This window comes from Tauraco erythrolophus, chromosome 8, assembly GCF_009769465.1.
Source record: "Tauraco erythrolophus isolate bTauEry1 chromosome 8, bTauEry1.pri, whole genome shotgun sequence".
Lineage (NCBI taxonomy): Eukaryota > Metazoa > Chordata > Aves > Musophagiformes > Musophagidae > Tauraco > Tauraco erythrolophus.
In genome coordinates this window covers 39,216,404-39,239,805 of record NC_141472.1, presented here as the reverse complement: position 1 = coordinate 39,239,805, position 23,402 = coordinate 39,216,404, and the positions used below count along the sequence as shown (strand labels likewise).

Sequence of the window (23,402 nt, the reverse complement as noted above, 5' to 3'; positions counted from 1 at the left end):
GGAAAATGTCACATTGATTTAGTTATTTTAAAAGTGTCATTACTTCAGAAGGGTCAGTGTTTAACAGGGAATAATACCCATTTTGCACCTAGTATGTCACTGTATCATATATCCAACCTCTCAATATTCTGGTATTAGAAACTCTTGAATTGCTTAATTTTCCTAGTATTTAGATGAATAATTTATGTATTTTTTGCTTTTCTAGGTAGTCCATAATACAGCTGTTCCAAATGCACTGGCTGTCGATTGGATTGGGAAGAATCTCTATTGGTCTGATACTGAAAAGAGAATTATTGAGGTGTCTAAACTGAATGGCTTATACCCTACCGTCCTCGTGAGCAAGAGAGTGAAGTTTCCCAGAGATCTGTCCTTAGATCCTCAAGCTGGGTATGAAGCAGCCATTTTGCAGTAATTCATATTTAATCCTAATTTTATCTATTTTTTTTTTTTTTTTTTTTTTAGAAAAAATGAAGAAAGGAAATAGTAATTAGTTTTTTATTATCTGTCAGCTACACTAGATATCAGTAGTCTAAAATGCATTACCAATGCTTACTATAGCATCATCACATGTAAAATTGGTATAATAGAAAGATGAATGCAGGTACTGAGCCATGTTTGGTTGTATTTACTACTCTGTAAATGTTTTCTTTTGGTAGTAGGAAAACAGGTATTTCAAAAAAAATACCCCTCTCTCTTTTTAAGAAGTGTGTTACTACACAACAAAAATTTATATTGCGTGGAAGACATGTAATGCAGACTTTTTTTCTGATAGTTTTTCATGTTAATCAAAGAGTAAAAATGTTTATTCCAGCATAATTTGAAGATAGCTTTTGCCTTTTTTCACTCTATAAAATTAAAGTTTTGATTTCCACACAAGTTTAATAACTAGACTGATTAATTATTAGGATATAAGGTGTTTATTTTAGGAGACATAGTTTCTAACTTTAGTTTTCAGAAATTTGAAATTGTCAATATGCTTGAAAAATTTATTACAACAATGATAAGAAGTGAAAACTGCCTAGTTTAAGTAGATTGTTAATTGGTGCCTTTAATTGTTAATGTTATTAATGATTGCATGCCTTATAATTTATTTATTAATATAAATCTGTGCTGGTATTCTGAGTGCAGTTTTGAGCACCACCACCGTTTTTTTTTTTTTTGACTGATGTAAGAGCTATTGGAACCATGGACATTTTTTTTTTTTGCAGTTTTGTTAAAATTTTAAAATATTTTAATTTTTCACATAAAACCGATGTCCTTGAGAAAATCAACCCAATGCTTAAATTTTAAGAAGAGCAAACAAAATCATCTTTCCATTAACAAACTTATTTAATGTATGATTTTCACAGACTCACAGAATGGTTGAGGTTGGAATGGACCACTGAAGGTCATCTTGTCCAACCTCAAGAGATACAAGCTCTTTTTACTTTTTTCTGTTTGCTTGTTTTTGTTGGTTGGTTGATTTTTTTTTTTTAAACAGAAAATTTCTAGCCATTCCTCTTTGATCAAAACCAAATCAGCATTAGACAGACTCAAATAAACCATCTAACTATTTCATGCCAACATCTAATTCAGATGATAGAAAAAGAAAGATTTTACATTCTTGAAACAGAAAATGCATAAAAACATTGAAGTATTTCCTGTTTATGTGAATATGTTTAATGCCCCAGCCATTGGTCACTGGGTCTATATGGCTCAATATGCAGTTAACGCCTCTTAAACAGAGGCCTCTCAATTCACCAGTAAACCATCATCTCTATTAACACTATCCACTAAAACATCAGTGTACATTTCATTGAAAGTTGTTAAAACCTGGTTAATTTCTAACTAAATTGTTAGTTAAATAAAGAATTATGCTGCATATAATTTTTAGGAAAAATAATACTTCTGAATAGTAATACTTAAATTATTATCTGGTCCCTGAATAAATAAAATATAAGACTATGGAAAGTTTGCCATATGTCGTTTCAGATCTGAATTCCATATGTAATGCTTTCTGTTTTGTGGAACAACAGGATATATCTGCATAAATTGGATGAATAAAGCTATTGTAGCATCTAGAGAATCATGGCCAATTAATGATTCTTTTCCATCTCTAAATCCTAAAGCTCAAGTAACCATCTCAAGTGTCAATGACATGAGAAAATTGTTGAGTTGGTCTGCACTCTACCTAAACAAAGAAAAGCAGTATATTTCCTAGCTAAGAAACGTAACCTGTCTACTTTTTAAAAGAAAAGCCATTTCCTACCAGTTCTTAGAACTGGCATTGAATTTTCTTGTAACTGTACCCCTTCTTCCCTGTAGAATTCAACAGGGAGCATGTAGATGTGCGTTAAATGTATTCAAGATATCAGTACATCAGTACCTCTCTCTGATTGCCTGGACACCCAGGGTATGTTCCCTGTGTATGCAAAACTCAACTCTGCAAATTTTGTACAGACCGTCTCAATCTTCCAGGAAGATTTAGATACACACAGGCATAATAAACTTATTGTGCTCTTGCTCAGTGCACACGGTGTGTACAGACTTACCTTTCTGAGGCGAAGCTCTCTTTTTTTTAAAAAAAAAAAAAATAGATTTATTTAGCTATTTTAGTATGGAAAGCTACTGGAAATAAAAACTGTTTTCATTTCAAATTCAGAGTTATTGTTTGAAATAGTATTAATTGTATCTCATGTTTTTTCTCACAAATGAGAAATGCTAAATCAACTATATGGCTGAAGTGATATTTTTCCAGAGAAAAAGCATTCTGCTGGAGGCAATGGAGAAAGTTCCCTTTCTCTAGTGTTTATGTGGAGCAGGTTCAGTGCCAGCATATTGCACCTGTGTTTTGTCGGATACCTCTGGCTGTTCTTAGGGCCACCGTTTTCTCCTGCACATAAATGATATTCCAGGTGGCTTTTAAGTATATAAGCTGTGTCTGAGTTTTTGAGAGTCTGTCCAAAACCTCTAGAGTAGAAGCATGTTGGCTTCCCAGCTGGAGGTGTCTGTCCTGAGGTTCTAAGTAATGACATACAACAGTAACAACGTGCATCTGTGTACCAATAATAGGATATTTTCTTTTTGTTTAAAAAAACCCAAACATACTCTGTATTGTGGCTAAATAGCATATTCAAGAAAAAATTACTACTCAGCTTTCCAATAGTCTTTCTCAGTGCTTTACCCATTTTTGAACTCTTAATATGAGAAACGGTTCTAATGTTTTGGAACAAGTACTGCTCGAAGTAATACAATTTGCATCATATTACTGTTTAAAACCATAACAAGGTTTTGTAAAATGTGGTGTTTTTTTTTAAAAAAAAAAGTAACTGTAATACAATATTTGTCATAAGTTTAGTAGTGATGACATTCTTCCAGGATATGAGATTCATGAAGTCCAATCTGGGCAATACTTCAAATTCTAAGGTATCAAGACTAAACAATTTGAATGCACTTTTTACTAGTCTATAACTAATTTCATGAAATCACATCTAACATGAGGACTCTCCTATTCAAACCCTTTACATTTAGCACACACACACAGCTCTAGAAAAATCAAAAAATCTATCTGGAAATTGGAAACATTATAGAATAATTACTGACTTATTCTTGAGCTCAACTAAATAAATTATTTTTGTTGTTATTATTTCTGCATCTCTTAAAAAAGCAGCTGTTGTATTTTGGTTTATAGATACTTATACTGGATTGATTGCTGTGAGTATCCTCACATTGGCCGTGTTGGTATGGATGGTTCCAGTCAAACAGTTGTCATAGAAACACAGATATCCAGACCTATGGCTCTTACGATAGATTATGTCAACCACAGACTTTACTGGGCTGATGAAAATCATATTGAGTTTTCAGACATGGATGGATCTCATAGACATAAAGGTTGGTCAACAACTTTTTTTTTTTCTTTCTTTTTAATACTTTTTAAATTGAAGATGCTTTGCATGTTATGGGTAATTATGTAAAAACTGTAACTTTAAATTCAAAACATTTTTGCAACCTCTATTGACGCATTGTTTCTTTTTTATCAATATTTTTAAAGTTACTTTTTCATATTCCTTCTCTGTTATGGATATGAATAATTTTTAAACATACAGTAATGCACGTCCATGGAAAAAATGCCAAAGGAAAACAGAAACTCTAGGAACAGACTCAGCAATCAGAGGCTGCCCTGTCAATTCTGTACTCTGGTGTATATTCACAACCCTTGTTCTCAACCAAGTTACAAAGCCAATGAAACTTGGCTGTTAAAAGTGGAACGGCTATGTCCTGTGTGCCGTGTGTCGGAATGTGGCTAAAAGCAGACTTTTCTCCAGCCTGAGAAAGCCTAGAAATACCAATTAGCCTGCTCAGCATAAGTCAGTAAGGAGACTAGTATCACAAATGTAATTTGGGGCTTTCCTGGTAAACGGGTAAAATAATAACTTTTGAAATGCTTATGTGATGAAGTAATCTTTATCCCTGTGTTCTGCTTCTCACCTGAAAGATAATTAAAAAGATAGTATCTTTTATCTATGAAGTGTTGGGGAAAAAAAAGTTTTACGCTATGATGAATAGCTCTTATATTCCAAATGGTAAAATTAAAGATCTTTCACTTTAATTCAAATATATTAAATACTCAGTATCTGTGTGCTGGCTTTGGTTTTTGGAGGTTTTTTTTGATGAAACTGTTAGTTGAGCTCCCTTCCACAAGCTTTACTCAAACTGCTGATATCTTGGTAAAACTTCATGCATTTGGGCTTTTTTTAGGCTTTTATCTCATACTGGGTGCCTGCAGGTTTTTTTTTTCCAAACCAGACTTCATGGAATAACTATTTTGTGTTCACTTTGAAGCTTCACTATGAAATAAAACAACAAAATAAGTTTTCTGGACCTTGTATTCATGAATAGTAAGTTGTAAACAGGTAGTGAACAATTTGGTGGCAGTTACTTGAGATGGTAGATTGAAGAGACTATGGCAATAGCTATGAGAGCTGTAAACATTCCCATTAATCTTAGGATTAACTTCCATGGTTTTTGTAATGAGCACAGGACAGTTGTAACCGGCTCACCTAAGCAGTACTTGCCTAGACCCCTGAGGGCCAACTGGATTCCTGCTGACAGACTGTTTCTCTGACAGATGAAGCATAGATCCGTACTCCTCTTGATGTTATTCCCTGTGCTGCTATCCTGCTATTTTGTTCTCATACAATTATCCGCTTACTCTTATTTTTGGATCTTTCAAAGGAAAGAAGTAAATAATAGCTAATGTGTCTCTCTTAGCCCTAACCAGATAGCAGTGGTCAAACCTTTCTCAATTTTCTCTTTCAACCTGAAAGTTTCAGAATTTATCTTTCTCTGAAAATGGCCTGCTATCACTAAATTTCAGAAAATATCTGCAAAATTCTAGTCATTCTGTCTTTTGTGTCCATCGCCTCAGTCTTAAGGCTGTGGATTTCTCTTGTCTGAGAGGGTGAAATCAGCTTCAAATGCTTTTATATTCACAGAGTTAATGTCTTCCCCTAAGGGTATAATGTGAACCTAGAGAAGGAAATCTGTCACGAAGTCACAGCTGGGACCAGTGAAGAGCAGTGTTTCATACAACAAATTCTTTCTCATTCAACAGAACACCAGCTTTGCTAGTTTCAGACAACCGAATGCATTCCTGACTGGTTAAGGATCATGTCTGACACTCTAGGTGTCACACTGAACGTGTCAGAAGTCAAGTATTACTGCACGTGCTCTAAGCTTTCATGCCTTATAGCTTTACCATTTCCATTTGTGAAAAATTGTGAAGATTTGCCTCACTGAAATATCTGAGTCAGGCTCCAAAAGTGACAGTGACTTTGTGTAAAGCTGGTATTGTACCACTTTTAAGCACGTGTCTGTTTTAAGTACAGATTATATCTAAATATTCAAGCAATAAGAAACATGCTTTGGGAGAAATATCCTGAGATATTTGAATTATGTGGGAGGAAGATTTTTCTCCTTGGCTAATGCTGTTTGTTACTTTCTGTTGTCAGAAGCTTCACTGAAAATGTGATTATCAAACCAAAATCAATTGTAGAAAAGTTTCTGCGGATTTAACAAAGTAGTGATAGAATTCTTGGTGTCTGAAACAGATGAGACATGCCTGTAGGTGCTCCGAAGGGGGCTTTGAGAATTTTGCAAAGCTCTTACTTAATGATCAATTTGTCTTTAATCAGAATCTTTTCTGTGCCTCCCCCCTCTCCTGAAACAAGCTACCAAATAAATTTTGTACATGTTTCAGCACAAGACTGGATTCTGGAAAATAAAATCTAAATATTACAAATTAATTGTCTTAATAGGGGAAACTTGGGGAAGTTCAGTGGTTGGAATTTAGAGGAGGTGAAACTGTGATCCCTTCTAGCTTTCTGATATAAAAAACTGTAATCCATGTTGATAGGCACTTAAATGATGAAGATCAGGTTTATGTCTTGTGATAATTGTGTTTCTTGGAGACATATTGTTCACATGGATTTCATGGTCCATTTTCCTTTGTCGTTTTGAGACCCTTTGTAATGTTAAAGTTAGCTAAGGGATAGTTTGAGTTTATTCTAGCCTTCGTATTTCAAATGGAGAGGATAAAGGCACAGCTACAATGACCATAAAATACACACTCATGGAGCAGAGAAAAAAGTCTAAAAGGGAATCATCTGAATAATGCAATCTGAAGTGCCCGTTATCGTAAGCTAAGTATTTTTTCACCCATTTCTGTGACCTTTGAGGATAAGGCTAGCTTTCTGTGAGTTTTTTCTGAGAATCAATTACCTGCCACAAAATCTATCAGAAAATGCCACAGAGATTTCACAGGACCCAGCAAAAATAATAATCTTGTTAGAATGGGTGGATCTTGTATCATAAACATATTATTGTATGAGACTGCAGTGTTCTGTGCGCTGCACTGGATACTTCTTGAGGACAAACAGAACAATCTCAGGCTAGTTATTGACATGCTGTATGTTAAACCAAGGAATGTTTAACACAATGGGAGTTTATATGTATTTAGATCTTATTGTTAACACTTTTTTGCAAAATTTTTTTTTTCTTTCTTACCAGTCTTAAAGATTTTTCAGGAAGAGAACATCTGCTGCTTTTCTCTTGTGTAGTTCCTCTGCATTTCAATAGAGAAATGGGCTTTTATAATTGTCAAGAGAGTCCTAATAAGAACTTTGAAAACATGCTAACTAGGCCAGAAGTCTTACAGTACTTGGGAGCTCTTCTTGGTGCTAGGGCAGCAATGACCTTGCTTATCTATTTGAAGTTTAATGCTTGATTATGTAAACTGTCTTTAGAGCTTAACCAATTTAGAACTGCAGCATTGACGAATGTTATGCACGGCAAATGATTAAGCAAGCATTGAAGCACTAATCTGGCTAAGCACTAAGCTGGTTTACTTCTGTGTTCTTTAAAACAAAAAACCAAAACAAAACATTTAAGAATTTGTCAGACTTAACAGATACTTTTGGTTCCCGCTGCCCAGAGGAGAGGCAAGCTTCACAGTTCCCTAGGTATCTGATTGCCTCATGCAGGTTTTTCTATCCTTCAGAGCTCTTAAAACCCAAAGGTGCCTACCATTTTCCCATTTCACTCTCTGAAGATGAGAATTTAAGTATAATGAAGCTATAAAAGTGGAATCTGATAGTCCATTTTAGGAAGTACAGAAGCTTCTGTGAGCTCAGACTGGTCCTTAACTGTGTCCAGTTCTTTGTTTTATACTGTAAAAACAAAAGGTGAGCATTGCATTGCTGCATCTTACAGGGTCATGAAAAATAAGCAATGAAAAAGTGTTGAACCTTAAATTAATTGAGTATTGGTAAATGACTTCTTCACCTGTAATATAGTTAATGGAAAGAAACTTTCCTACAGAATCTCAATTTGAAAAAACCTTTTCTTCAGAATTGGCTTCTGCCTGAGTGTTTACAAACTTAAGAGTTGGTGTACATATATGCAACTTCTAAAGTCTCCAGTATAAGAGTTTTTGGAGATGATAACATTTTTTTTTGTTTTTAGTGTCTGTAATTTCAAAAATTGCTAATTGAAAGGGCTTTGTAGGTAGAAAGCGAGGATTTGTTTCTAATTCTGAACTCTGTCACCAGAGTTTTATAAAAGAGTAAATCTTAGTTATTTATGAAGTTGTCCTGATGTAAAAGTAACATAAGAGACTACAGAAACCAGTTCCTTCCAGATTTATACTGCAATTTTCATAGCTCAAAAATTAGAGAAGTCTGAAAAGAGTTTCTCACAGCAGATGAAAAATAAACAGTAGTTCTGATATTGCAACAATTCTTTACCAGCTTTTGAGGATCCTATAGAATTACTCACTATAGCCACATCCGAGGCCACATAGCACAAAGTGATAATTGCTTCACCTCTACTATTGCATTCTAGGTTCAGTTTTCGTAATTGTTCAGATACAATTCTCCAATTCATGTGTGTTCCTAAATCTGATTATTTTATTTTATTGTATTCTATCCCTTTTAAAGGACAATATTCAGGAAAAATACAGATTCACCTGTATTAAAGGCAGTTCACGCAGTTACATTACTGTAAGGTTCCACAGTCTCCAGTTTATGGAGGCCAGTTGAAGATTGCCAACAGATTTGTTTCTGTATCTTCCACTGTTCTTGTGATAATATGTCTAAATTTGATTAGATGATAAACTTCTGAAAATAGAAGAAAATAAAAAATAAAAAAATAAACTGAAAAAATAAATGAAAATAAACTTCTGAATAATTTTTTCTACATACTAATTAAAAACTTAGCAGACATTCACTGTATATTTCCATATAAGCTGGACATGCAGCATCACAAATTTTACATGGGCATTTACTTTCCCTGCTGTTGTTCCTGTCAGAAAGCAACCAGAACAGAGAACAAATCCCATTTTTCTGTGTTACAAGGTCTCCCTCTGTTCATATCGATGCAATTAAAAATGGGAGATTATTGAAAAAGAAAGTTGCAGAGCATTGAACAGCTCCTATAGTTGCGGTAGAGGTTAAATGAAATAAATTAAAGGGGCTTAGCAGTTTATGTACTCATTAGTTAGGTGATTGCAGGAGATAATCCAGGCTGGAGCATGGAGAGACGAAGAGGAAGGAAGGAATAGCTTAGGGGGCAGAGTGGGGATGAATATTGAAACCAGCAGCAAGACACGAGTCTAAGGTTTAGAGGCTGGTGAGCACGTAAATGGTTTCAATAAATCTGAAAATTAATTTAAGAATCTTTGAAACTCATTAGCAGACTATGAGTCATTCTACTTGAATAGTGACTTGTGTATATTTGAGAATAACTTAGTCGCTGCTGTGACAGCATGCTAGCCTGTACTGCTACGGGGTAACTGGCATATAAACAACTGCTCACGGTGAAATTAAAAAGGCAATAAAACGTTTTAAAGTGGGGCAATAAAATATTTCAGTCTTAGATTTGATCAACTGACTTTATAGGCAGATTTTTGAAAATTTATTTCTCTTTTCATGAGAAGAGAAATTTTATCCTTATAAATCATATGTAATAGCTTTAAAACCACAGATACTTTTGTGCCTTAAGATGTTTAGATTTAAGTCTAAATTTCCTGCATCTTTTATGATAGTATAACAATTTTTGTGTGAGTTTATTATAGGGAAATATTCTGTTTTCACTATTGCAATTACGTTTTTCTGACTGGCAAGAGTCCTACCACATAATGCTAGGACTTGGTCTTCCATACTTACCCAGTATGGATGTTTATATTAAATTTACAGAAAGAAATATGTATACATGCACGTGTTGTTATTAAAAATAGCAATAATATCCTAAAAGTTTATTTTTTTTCTGTGAAACATAGCTTCAATTATTAGAATTAATGTATATATTCTATGAATAATATTTTTTCTGTTCAATCTGTTTGACAGGTTCGATTTTTTTTAAAAAGTGACAATTTAATAAAAGTAATAATGATTATAAAATGTTTCATCTTTAAGAAAAATTCATGTTTTAATGTAACATACTTAAATTTAATTACATCTGTCAAAATTACATACTTTTTTACAAGCTTAATAGATATAATCTTATTGTCAGCATTCATTATTAATTTCATTGTCTAAGCCCTTCAAGTTCATTATCAAAAAGAGCAAGTACTATACAGAAATAAAGAAGTATTGACTGTGTTTCGAAGAGGTTGCAAGTTGAATGTGAAATGAGACAAAAATGGTTACGAGGGAGTTCAAATGGAAAGAGGACAGTAGAGCCCAGTAATTGCAGCACAAAAGATGATCAGCAATTTCCAAGTTTACTTGTTTTTGTAGGTATATTGGCTATTTTCTTATGAAGTGCTCTTCTTCCTTGATGCAGTGTGTCTTTGGAGGATTCTTAATTCTTCCTAAGAGTTTATCACTGGTTCCATTTGGGTCAAGATGTCAGTAGGCTTTTTATTTGATAGCACTTCAGAAAAATCAAGAGTTTCAGGGAGCGTGTGCTGGGTTTGTGTGGTGGGGTTTGGGTCGCAGGCGAGGGGCTGCCCCGGTAAGAAGCTGGGAGAAGCTTCCCTGGCTCCAACACCAGTCAGACCAGTCTCTGGCTAGATGGGGCCTCCCTCCCCTTGGGCGGGGCTGAGCCTATGGGCACCTCTGCCAGTGCCCTATTTAAGAAGGGGACAAAGGAGCCCAAACCAGGCTGGACCTGCATTGAAGAGAGGGGGAACCCACTCCTTCCAGGTGGGCGGCTGCCTGTGCTGGGCCACTGCCACTCAGTTGGGGTTGGCCGCGGTGGCACGGCTGGGAGAGCTGTGAAGTGCCACGCTCCTGAGGTGCCACTGAGCAGAGTGTGTCCTGCCGGGGCTGCCAAGCTTCGTTGGGCCGGTCGGGCTCAGACCAGCTGCAGCAGAGAGGGGACTGAGACCTGAGAGAAATGGCCATGCAGACATGAAGGACAGCAAAGATGGAGTGGGAGGAGGTGTGCTGGAGTGGAGGTTCCCCTGCAGCCCATGGTGAGATGGCAGCGGCCTCCACGCCCTCATGAGAGAACAGTGGGGCACAGACCCACCCGCAGCCCGTGGAGAACCCCACACTGGAGCAGAGATGTCTGTGCCTGAAGGAGGTGGTAGAGGATTGTCTCTGTGGGAGGGACCCCTCCACGCTGCTGGAGACTGACAGTGAAGCAGAGATGCATCTGAAGTCCGTGGAGGACCCCATGCCGAAGCAGGTGACTGCATCCTAACAAGCTGTGATTCCATGAGAAAAGCCCGCCCTGGAGCAATCTGATGGGTAAGGATTGCATCCTGTGGGAAGGACTCACGTTGGAGGAGTCTGTGGACTATTTTCCCATGAGAAGGGGCCCCACATTGGTGCTGGGGAACAGTGTGAGGAGCCTTTCCCGTGGAGGAAGGAGTGGTAGAAACAGTGTGTGATGAACTGAGTGGCATCCCCCCCATTCCCTGTCTTTCTGTGCCACTGGGGAGGAGGTAGAGGTGGGAAGAAGGGAGGAGTTGGGAGAAGGCATTTTTAAGATCCGTTTGGGTTTTTTTCTTGTTCTTGTCTCTGAATGAACTGTTAATGGATTAAATTGTTGAGTACGCTTTGCCCGGGGCCGTGGTCTGTGGGTGATGCCTCCTTGTCCTTATCCTGACCCTTTTGTTACGTTTTTCTCCTCTCCACCTCACCCAGGGGAAGGAGGGAGCGGGCAGCTGTGTGTAGCTGTGGCTGGGCTGAACCATGACGGAGAGGAACGCAAAATAACGTGGTCTGGTTCTTAAGGTTTTAACACCAATGTAAATTTTGTCTCTTTGGGTGCTAAAATTCTTAAACAGAAATTGATCTAATGCCATGGTGGGGGAAGAAGCTCATTTAAAATGTTCCTTAACAACAACTAATTACCTTTAGCCGTTACTTACCAGCACTGGAAATCCAGCTGGGTAAATGCATTTTTGGGAGGGCCATGAGAGGAATCTTTCACCCCTTCTCTTGTAGACTTTGCACAATGACATGGCACAGATGTCTTTTTAGCTTGGAAGTGATCAGTGAGCTTCACCTGGAACAGGAGCCGAATGCCAGAGAATCTAACCTTGGTGGGCATGGTACAGTACAGATATCTTTGTACTGTTTGTATCTTTGCACTGTTTCTTGGTTAGAAGAAGTCAGCATTTGTCCTTTTTAAGAACACTTTTTCTTGGCACATGGATTTTACCACCTGACAATGAGACCTTTTTGTTGTTGCTGTTCATTTTAGTTAGAGTGTTTGCTTTTACTTTTGGAAATATTCGTGTTTCAGTAAGAGCTGAGTGAGACTGGGCTTCAATTCTTCTGGTTTCTTCAGTAAGCATATTTTGTAGATAAGAAATCCTAGATGACATGACTTTCGCCTCTGAAATCAAATGGACATTTTTTTATGCTTAAGTGGAAATACTCAGAAAAATATAAGGGGAACAGTTCACACAAGAGAAAAAATAGACATATTTATTACAGGTATGACTGATAGCATATGAGTTTATATTCTGGGATTAAAATTAGTGCAAAATGCAGGAGAGAGAGAGAGAGAGAAGTACATTTTAAGTCTGTGCATGTTTCTCATACATCTACTTAATCACGTTCCCTCTTATGGAGTTGTGTGTCTCTTCTAGCCTTAAGTTCACGCAGCACTTTATCTCCCTTTAATATGTTATCTGTTGTCATTTATATTTGTGTTCAAGTATCTTAATAGCTTTTCTTTTCCGCTGCTTCTGATCTGTTGTAAGCCTCCTCTTTTATTCCCCTTTTACTACCCACCTGTATTTCTTCTTCCTATTTTCTGCAGCTTTCTGATAGACCTATCCGTTCCTTCTCTTTCTTATCACATTTCTCATCTTCATATTGTTTAGTCAAGCATTGTTTGGGATTAGCATTCAGTGTAAGAGAACCTGTGGGTTTGGTATTTATGTATAAGATGAAATAAGATGAAACACCAGTAGAGACGGAACTAGAGGCGCAAGTAGAAGGCCTGTTAGAAGAGGAGGGATGGCAAGAGACTTGCCTATTTCTGGTTAGGAGGAGGCTATGATAGGAAAAGAAGTCACAGAAGCAAATTTCAAATGCATTTTTTTTCCTCAGAAATGACTGAGGGTGGTGATTTTTGAATTTGTGTGAATTTTTTTTTGTTCCTCATGATTGTTGAGTAAGTTGTTGAATATGCCCCTGTAATGCATTTTATTACACAAACAAGAAGAGAGGCTTGAAAACTTTGGAAAAAAGTATTGGTTTGCATTAATAATATTCTGTTACTGGCACAAAGTAAAGCATTTTTTACTCGTATATGATATGTGGCATATATTGCAGTATATGAAAAATGACATACCTGTTCCGAGATGTGCTGTATCGTAAACTAAACTCAAAGAAACTTGAGTCGCTGAAATAATCATTTGGGACTCAGTGGAAGCAGTCAGCTGAGTGATACTGTTCAGACAAGGAGTTATGAAAGGGACGAAAGGCACTTCTCACCTCTTCCCTTACGCCGTAGCAGCCGGTCCAGTGTGCCCGTCCATGGCGATGGAATCTGAGTCCTGTGGCAGTTGGGCAGTCATCCCTCTTCTGATTGAACTGCACTTCAGTTATAGTTGTTTAGATTTCTTGATCTGAGAGAAAATAAAAGTAACATGCATGGGTTACAAAGGATTCTTTAAGGATTTGATGCTCTAACTTTCATAGTTGATGTGAATTGTAGGTTTTATAATCTATTACATGTCAACAGTTCTGATATTCCATTGTTTATAATATACTAGAAGTTGAAGAAAAGAAAAATAGAATTCAGCTATGACAGAACTATTTCTTAAACAGTAATGTAAATCAGAATTAGCTGCCATTGGATGTCTGTTTTCCGAAGCTTCTCTGTCTTTACACATGTATCAACTGCAAGAAAAATACATTGAGTTTTATGGTCAGCATAGACGAATTTTTATAAGGATTTTTATATTCAATAATTATTAACTCTTACTTTGTACAAATTTTTATATGTTTATGGGCAGCTTAGAATATTTATATCCAGTGATACTATACTTATTTTCCATGTATTTTACTTTATTTAGGTTTTTATTTACATTTATTTGTTTGTACTATTTTATTTAACACAGTCCACTCATTGCTGCTTGGATTTTTTTTTTTTTGATAACTTTCTCTAAGTTTCATACTCACAACAGCATGCATATAGCTTTTACAGCTATAAATTGCAAAATTCTGAAAGAGTTGTGATCAAGTTTGTGTTGAACATCACTTAATGAAAAGTCGAATTTAATGCAGAAGCCCATTAAACTTACAAAGTTACTCAGAATTAAGAAATAATGGCAGGACACATTACAACCCTAATCTGCCAGTGTTTAAACTGTTGACAGTTTCAACTTTTGACCAATATGTGGTAATAATGGAAAATCCAGTTTTTAGAAACAGAGTATAATATTTGATACCTTATGTTTGATATTGTGGTATTGTTTTTATGATAATTGGAAGATTTAAGCTTTTAAACCTGGTGCTTACAGACTTGACTTTGGAAAAAAAAAAGTCAAAGAAAAATCTACGTGAGTCAATGAACAGCTTTCGGAAATGCAGTGCTGCAACTGTAGTATTTTAACATTTTATGCCACATATTTAATTTAGCTTCCCTATTAATAAGGTATGATGAGACAATTCAGGCAATACGTGTTACTCTCCTGAGTCGTCTTTAGTTCATGAATATAAAGTTTTCTCTGGATTCTGATGTATGCATAATCCATTGAAGCTAGGATAAATTGTCTGGCAACCCACAGACATACACAGAAACAAAAGTAAGCATTTACTCATACATCCATGATCAGAGTATGGTGTTTGCTTGTAGTTCCTGGATGGCCAAAAAGAGGATGACTGCTAGATGTATTTTTTCATTGGTGGGGTATAATAAGGACAACCAAATAAAAATAATTCTCTTGTGTAAATCCTCTTCATCTACATTAAGGCTTTTACGTACCCATTTACTCTGATTTTAATCTTAACTGTGATCAGAATAAGAGAAAACAGACAAAGAAAAAAAAGGATATTTGTTTTATTTAGAGAGACTGGAGCAGTATCTTTGACATCTTTAATTAGACGTCAAAAGTAGAAGCAATGGTCATAATTTACATGAACAGATATTCCTCCAGAACTCCAGCAAAAGTAAAATAAATAGCTTTATAGATAGCTTCAGGGTTTCACTCAGAGCAGCAGGTTCTCTTTCTGCTGTTCATTCCTGCTTCTTCTGTCAGCCTGGTTTGCATTTCTTGTCAAACTGCCCTTTAAGGTCAGTGGGATATCCTACAGTTTGGCAGATGTACCCAAAATTCTTGCTTGTCTTTTAATTTTTTGTGCTGTGGCACAATCATATAGCTTAGAAGTTACAAGAAAACTTTCAATAGCAAATGTTTAAACTCAGCACTTCTTGTTTTATGAAGATTATAATATACCTAAGTCTCCCTGTATAAAGACACCACAGTGGATTGTGCCCAGATGACTTAAATTCGATGAACTGAGAAGAGTGGCAAAAGGAAATCTGAGAGTCCAGTTTTTCAGGGATCTGCTGAAATATTGGATAGTGATTCAAACCAAAAGGTGTTTCTTTTACAAAGCATGCATGTACACGCATTTTGATGAACGAATAATTCTGAAGTGATTAAGAATTATGATTTCCTTTTTCCAAATGACACGCATGTGCAAATTCTATGCTTCCTTAATTAATTGCAGTAATCTGGTAGTAAACATATGACATGATCATTAGTATTCCAACTTAATAATTATGTTAAAGCATTTTAAAGATCATTCACTTTTTAAAATTAACATCAGAGATACCTGCCTTTTCTGGAACAGTATTAAGTTGAAGTCATCATTATCAAAGATGTTTGCAGAGCTTGAGGAACCTCTCAAGAAGGTTCAAGGAAAATCACCCGCATTAAGCAGAACATTAAAAAAAGCACACAGGTAATGACTGGGATTTGGCTGCTTAGATTCAGTTGTGACTAAGTGCAGGGTTCCTTTCACTGTTTGCAGTGCTGGACATCCCCCCACACTCCGTACTACATCTAGGGTGAAGCTGGGTGTGATTGTCTAGCCTCCAGTTTGTTTTCCCCGCCAAAGGAATTATTTAGTTCACTCCAGAGCAGAGTGGGAATACAATTAACATGCAAGTAGTTGATCTAATTAGGTGATAATGCCTATAGGTCTTCCAGTGGACAGAAAAACCCTGCTCTAGCCTTTGGGTGTTTTCCTGAATCTGGGAGGATTTGCTTACAATTTATTCTGATAAATCCAGTGATGGGAAAATAAGGAAAAAAGGAAAGAGGAAAAAGAATTAGTATAATGTAAATACTCATACTTACAGTTTCTGTATTCTTGTTTTGTTATGCTCACTTCGTTACTTCGGTGGCAAAACTAAAATAATGGTACTTCAAGGATTCTTCCCTTCCTTGCTCAGTGGAACAGGATAGTTAACAATCGCCATGGGGAATGATTCACTTTGCAGACTGTCTTTTCATGATGTGGCTCTGCAAATGAGAGATATTGTAAGAGCTTTTCTTGGGGGTACTATCTTGTGTAAGGAACCAGGAACCACATCAAAGTTGTCTATGTAATAAGTGACAAAATTAAGATTTCTTTACACTTTGATTAATTTATTGGAAACGTTATGAAGCTTTTCAAAAGAATATCATCCTGTCATTTCAGTATGATGACTATGGTTTATGTAAACATAAAAAATGGGAAAATAATTTCAGATCTAAGAAACAAGGTTTCCTGGACCAGAAGGCGACATACCCTGTGCTGGAGTTCACTATCAGCAAGAGAACAGTATTCAAAAGTGAATTTGCTGAGTTGTCATTCCATATACTCAATATGCATTGTCAGTGAACTATGAACTGTTCCAACTGGAATTTGAAATGTGCCAACTTTATTTAAGCACATTTCAGGTAGAAAGATGAAGCTATTTTCATCTGAGGAAACAATGTAAAAATATTAGGGATGTACTGGTTAAAAATGGCAGACTCGGCTGCTCTGATCTGCCTTTTCAGCTCTATCAGTAACTAGAGTGATTAAGTAATAAAAGCTTATAATTTACAAATTGACCATTGTGGTCAGACGTTGTCCTGTGACATTTATGATTACAGCTATATACATTGAGAAAAAAAAAAGAAAAAATAAGTGGGTTTTTCCTTTGTTTACCAAGAACAAATAGTTCAAGATTAAACAGTGTACAGTAGGATAAAAGATGTTCCAAAGCTTTTTTCCCTTTTGTCCTTCCATCCTTTTTTAAATGATGTTTATTCATAATCTTGTGATATAACAATGGGATTTTATCATGACTTTGTGTATTTTTTTTTTTAACTGTAGGATTGATTGTGCAATACAGTGTAAGCAGTAAGCCCTCTTGTATGTTTTGCCAAAATAAAATACTATGAATTGCCTTACAGGGTGTTAAACACAGTGCATCTGGAGATGTATTCCTTCCATTCTGGATGTTTTCTAATAACTTTTATTCCCCTAGGCCAGCAAATTAATATTGTCCTTCTGTAAAGAGTAGGTTAAGTTGTATTTATGTTATGTAGTGGTTTAAAACTTAACGTATCATTGGTTTAGAATCTGGAGGTGATTTTTGCTAACTGAAATTCTTTCGTTTCCTTAACACTGATCGGGCCAACTAGTTCTAAGCAAGCAGAGCTCGTACCCCATCCATCTTTATCCTATCTGGTAATAAAGAACCCTCTAGGCTTGGCATATTGTCATGACAATTATTCTCAAGACATTATATAGCAGTTGTATCTGTCAACCCATGCAGTATGGAGTATTTTAACTGGCAGTCTTCCAAGAGTGAACATTAATCTTAGCATCTCTTCTTACAGTCCCTAATCAAGATATTCCAGGGGTGATTGCACTGACATTGTTTGAAGACTACGTCTACTGGACAGACGGGAAAACCAAATCGCTCAGCCGTGCCCACAAAACATCTGGATCAGACAGACTGTCACTGATTAACTCGTGGCATACCATAACAGACATCCAGGTGTATCATTCTTATAGGCAACCTGATGGTAATTATTCTGTCTGTGCTTTCCATACGGCCTGTTGATGTATTTCACTTAGTAGCCATTGTTGAGTTAATGGGAGCTCGTTTCTCTGCGGTGATTTATTTTTATTGTTTTGTTTCAAATTGTGCACATTTTCAAATTAGCATTTTTAAACATAAATCTGTGATTAGTGTTGTATATCTATTATTAAATAAATGTGATATATCTTGTTCAGTGACGAGATAACAATTTGGGTGCTTAAAAATTTAGCCAGGTACTGACTGGAAGTACAGAACTGTTAAGTTGCATTATGGTCCGACTTACCAACTATGAAGATGGGAACACTGTGTTATGAAAACATTTAACCTCATTATTTGAAAAGTAAGAAAGTGTTAGTAATACAGAACAATACTGTTATTTAGAAACTCGTTGGACAGAGGGAATGTCACAGAATGTAGGCATTATGATTGCGTCTGATCTCCTGATGTCCCTGTGTTTGAATTGTAACCATTTGGCACTTGCCCTAGATAAGCTAATTTTAATTAAAAAAAAAAAAATCCCAAAACCCTAGTGCTTTTTATTTCCTCTTATTCTTTCAGTATTGAATCTACATCCATAGTAATAATTAATTTTTGCATACAACAGAATAGCTTAAAGGCAAAAGGAAAAGGTTGCCCCTTACGGATTTTTCATTTGAAACATTCCATTGTGAAAACAGTATGTGTAATACATTTCTCTTCCTCTATAAGGCAGATGCTCTGAAGTATTCTGAAATAACAGACTCTGATATCATTTTTCTGTTCTGCCCACAGTGTCTAAACATCTGTGCACACTAAACAACGGTGGTTGCAGTCATTTGTGCCTTCTAGCCCCCGACAAGATGTACACCTGTGCCTGTCCCACTAACTTTTACCTTGCTGCGGATAACAAGACCTGCTTATCGAACTGCACTGCCAGCCAGGTAAGTGCAAATGGATGGGGGGGAAGGGGGAGTGGGGATTGTATTTTACTGTGTTTCCACTTGCTTTTAAATAATGAATACTGCTACCCGTGAAATATGGAAGCATCAGGCAAAGGAGCTGCAGACTAGGTAACTCATTGGTGCATTTAAAGCATTTCATCTTCAAGGCTATTAGTTGAAAATAGACTTGCAAATGCCTTTTTTTCCAGAGAATGTAGAGCTTGTTCCCTTTCAAATGTGGATGTTTCTGCCAGTCACTAGAACAAATACAGCTACTAAACCTGTAAAAATGGCTTTAAAAAAACGTTTGTATGAAATATGAAACATAAAAATACAAAGTATGTATAACAACGATTTGGGAATATTCATGCATGAACGCATTTTACAATAATAAAAGAAAACAAGCTCTGTCCACGTCGCTGGGTAGGAGAAGGATAGGGTTACGTTAAAAACAATCCAGTAGCTGAAATGGAAATGGTAGAATATACAATTAATTAACAATTACATCAATTAAAATATTGAATTCTTTATGGGAGGTGTATTCCCTAGTACTTGAAATAAATATTTGGTGACTTTTTTTTTTTCTTAAAATACATGTTATATGAAGTAGAACATACTGATTTCTTACAGGAGAACCACTTTGATACAAGTATTTGGAGTGTTCTACGAGACAATTGATTGATTATAATAGTAGATACGGCCTTTAATATCTTTCTACTAGTCCAGCTTTTCTAGTATTCCACTTTTGTTGTATGTGTGCTAATGACCTCTTAAAACATTCTACATCATGATGCATTTTGTCTGTACTCATTAAGGAAAGGGTTTTACTCTTAATTTTTAGGAAACAGTGGCCGCCTAAGTAAATGATGTACAGTTTCATTCAAGTAATATTGTTATTTATAGAATCATAGATGGTCAGGGTTGAAAGGGACCTCAAAGGTCATCATTTAAGAAACCTTGCCACTGTCTCCCTCTGTTCCCTTAAGGTAGTGTTTGGTGTGATTTTATTATGTTCAACGTATCTTTTCTATTTAGTTTGTCTGCTTGTTACTCCCTATCAAGTGATGACAAAAAGAAAATGTAAAACTTGTAAAATGAGGAATTTCTTACCTATTTTTCCTGCATATCTACTTTCTCAAATTTATTTGGTTAAAAAAAACCACCACTTTTTTTTTCTTTTTTCAAAAAAATTCTTTAAATGGCACTGGAAACTTATTCCACAGAGAATTTATAGGATAACAGTTGATTGAATGGCTCTATTCCTTTCTAAATAATTCATTGGTAGTCTGAATTGAAGGATGGCATCACATCTTGGATCCTTCAGGAGCAATATTTTAAAACTCGTGGATTCCATAGTAGGGAGAACAGGGTTAAATAAAAGAAGCTGCTTCAGATAGACAGTTACAAGTTGGCATTGATTATTAGTAATTTTCTTCCGATTTTGAAATCTGTTTACTGTTTGATAATTCATCAATCTGATGGCATAACATGCGGGGATCAGTGGCAAAAATATACTTTGCTCCTTAAGATTTTCAGATGATGCTGTAAAATCAGAGCTGTTCCTGTGATGTAATTGCTCTTGATAACGCACCCACTGTTGGCTATTTCTGGTGAAAAGTACTTGAATGGCTGATGCACTGGTCTTGCACATCTACAGACTTTCCACTGTCTTTTGATGGCTTATCTGATATGAGAAATTTAGTGCAAAACGCATCAGACTCTAGAACACCAAAACTCGGGCCATTTCAGGCACACCCGTGTGACTCTGACCCCTGATTTTGCAGTGTCTGACTCCCCAGTTTAGATGGGGACGCAAGCGTTTTCATGCAGAGCTTAATAGTATCTAAGAGTTAGTACCCATTTCCTGGAATTAAAATCATAATGTCAATTTAACAGGCTGAAGTCCCTTGTAGTGAGCAGAGTGAGTCTGGCACCTTAAAATAATTAAGCAGCAGGAAGGCTGGGTTAGCAAATAGAAAATACTAAGAATGAGAATTGTCTTCCACTTCTGAACTTGTTGGTTTCCTTTCTTTCTGTGTTTGTAAAGACACCAGAAAGGAAACACAACATTTCCTAAAAGTTGCTGATAGTCCATCCAAATTTTTCTCCCTAACTTTAGCCACACGATGAACAGTTTTAAGTTTAGCCCTAGAAGATTGCATCGCATTATTTCTACCCTTTGTTTTGTTTGCATTCCTGTTTTGGTCAGAACAAAGGTACAACGTTGCCTGAGCTCAGAGGAAAGGCACTGCCAAGGTCTTACAAAGGATTTTTTGGGTTTGTACAAGTGTTTTATCCTGTCAAAAGGCCTAGCTGCTGGTTTTCTCATTGAATTCAAACAATAGAAGCAATACTGTACACAAGTACAACGCTGCATGTTCAGGCCCTTTTCTGTAACCGTGGATGTTTTAGTTTATCTGGAAATACAATATTCATAAAACTAACAACCAAGTTGACTAATGGAACAGTGATATAAGCAGTGGATCTGATTTTTCCTAAACGATACTATTTATGTTTATAAATAAATAAATAATAATATCACATCTTTTCTTCCTTCTTTCCTTCCTTTTACAGTTCCGTTGCAAAACTGACAAATGTATTCCGTTTTGGTGGAAATGTGACACTGTCGATGACTGTGGCGATGGCTCTGACGAGCCAGAGGAATGCCGTAAGTGCATTCTGAAATTGGAACTCAGTTTTACCAGTAGAGTCCAAATCAAATGGAATGCTTTATAGGTTTTAGGAAGAGGGTGTTTATTTAAAGTTTTTGTTTGCAGCACTGTGTTCTTTTCCTCGGTCGCTGTCAGATTTACAAAGGATACAGGCTCTTGTTAGGTCAGCTTGTAAAAGATTTTCATTAAGTCATGTTTACTAGGGGTCTTTTAAGGTCTTTGGAAAATCATAAGAACGTGTTTTTCATGTTTTAAACGTTTATTTGATCCTGGTTACTTTGTTTTGCTGAAGATTTTTGTATTAGACCTAATTTCTGAGGTTGCTGATTTTTATTTATAAATGAAAAATTCTGCCAGGTTATTTTGTATGTAGTAGAAATGTGGAATTTTCATTTGTGTATGCTTCATTGCAATGATACAATTTTAGCTACACATGATCATTTAGTGCAATTTTCTGAACAACAACATTCTCTATGTGATTCCTGCTAAAATTCTGTGTATTTTTCTCAATATTTATATAAATATTTTCATTTGAGATTTTTATAAATATTGTCAAAGGAAAGTCTGGAAAGCTAAATCTCACCCCTCCAGTACAAACAACATTACGCAATGAATGTTTTTCCTGCACCCAGTGTAACTTCGACGCACTGTCCTGAAGGTGGTGCAGATACAGCATGTTTCCTGATAGCCTCCCGTAGTCCAAAAAGTCAAAAAATTTCCCTGTTGAATTGTAGACAGCTGAAAGTCAATTATGATGATGTTTTCAGCATCCCAAGGATGGTTTCTCTGATGGTAGCTGACTGCAAGTATACTTACTTAGAAAAGTACCTTTTTAGTGTACTGGATTCATAAAGACTAATACCTGTTGATGATGCTATTTTTCAGTCCCAGTCACTATTATATTAATATAATATATAATAATATAATCTGCATAAATCAAAATATTCTTGCCTTCTTCCTTCAAGCTTATGCACACAAAACACTCTACTACGTGTTCTGTAGTCTTCCAGTTAAGTAACAGCCCATTTGATTTATTTTTTTTTTAAATTGAAATCTTTCACTCCTATTTTTACAATTTTATAATTAGTTCCCTTTTTCTGCTGCAAAGACCTTTGAAGCAAGCTTTAACGTATATAATCGTTCTACATAAGATTAAATTTTAAGCTACACTGTGTTTATGCACCTCTATAGTAATATTTTATGTAATTGCTAGTTCACTCAAATGGCAGTGGTGGTGAGAAGGAACGACGTTAGACTTCTCATGGGAAATACAATTGGAGTGAGATAGTGAGTTTCTTAAGTGCAGACTTGAACTCAAGTGTTTAGATCCTAAATTGCAAGTCTCTGTTGATAGTAAGACTCAACCTGTCGAGGGTTGCACCTTGTCATTAGTAAGGTATAACTATAGTTATGCAAATTTTAAATCTGAGACTTTGAAATTAATAGTAACTAAAATGTACACGCACTATTGCAAAATTATCTACTCCGATTGATATTATATAGGCAAATACAAAGGTTTGTAAGTTCTTTTGATTAGTCCATAGAGGAAGAACAGCACTATTGATACTTTAACCGTTTCTCTGGTAGTATTCATAAGCAGTTTTCATTTTTCTCAGCTGAATTCAGATGTCAGCCAGGACGTTTTCAGTGTGGAACTGGACTTTGTGCTCTTCCAGCCTTTATCTGTGATGGAGAGAATGATTGTGGGGACAATTCTGATGAACTGAACTGTGGTAGGTGATTATATACATTGTAGACTTTAGAAATATGATAAACT

The 23,402-nt window shown here is 36.0% G+C and overlaps 1 protein-coding gene across 1 annotated transcript in view; it reads left to right on the top strand.

Moving 5' to 3' along the window:
• Window positions 1-23,402, top strand: part of LRP1B (LDL receptor related protein 1B) — a 583,373-nt gene that overhangs the window by 471,518 nt on the left and 88,453 nt on the right. The window contains exons 59-64 of the mRNA XM_086616175.1: window positions 206-387; window positions 3,671-3,870; window positions 17,828-18,016; window positions 18,805-18,953; window positions 21,528-21,621; window positions 23,242-23,358. Of these exons, the coding sequence (XP_086472301.1) occupies window positions 206-387; window positions 3,671-3,870; window positions 17,828-18,016; window positions 18,805-18,953; window positions 21,528-21,621; window positions 23,242-23,358 (931 nt within the window). The remainder of the gene's footprint in view (window positions 1-205; window positions 388-3,670; window positions 3,871-17,827; window positions 18,017-18,804; window positions 18,954-21,527; window positions 21,622-23,241; window positions 23,359-23,402) is intronic.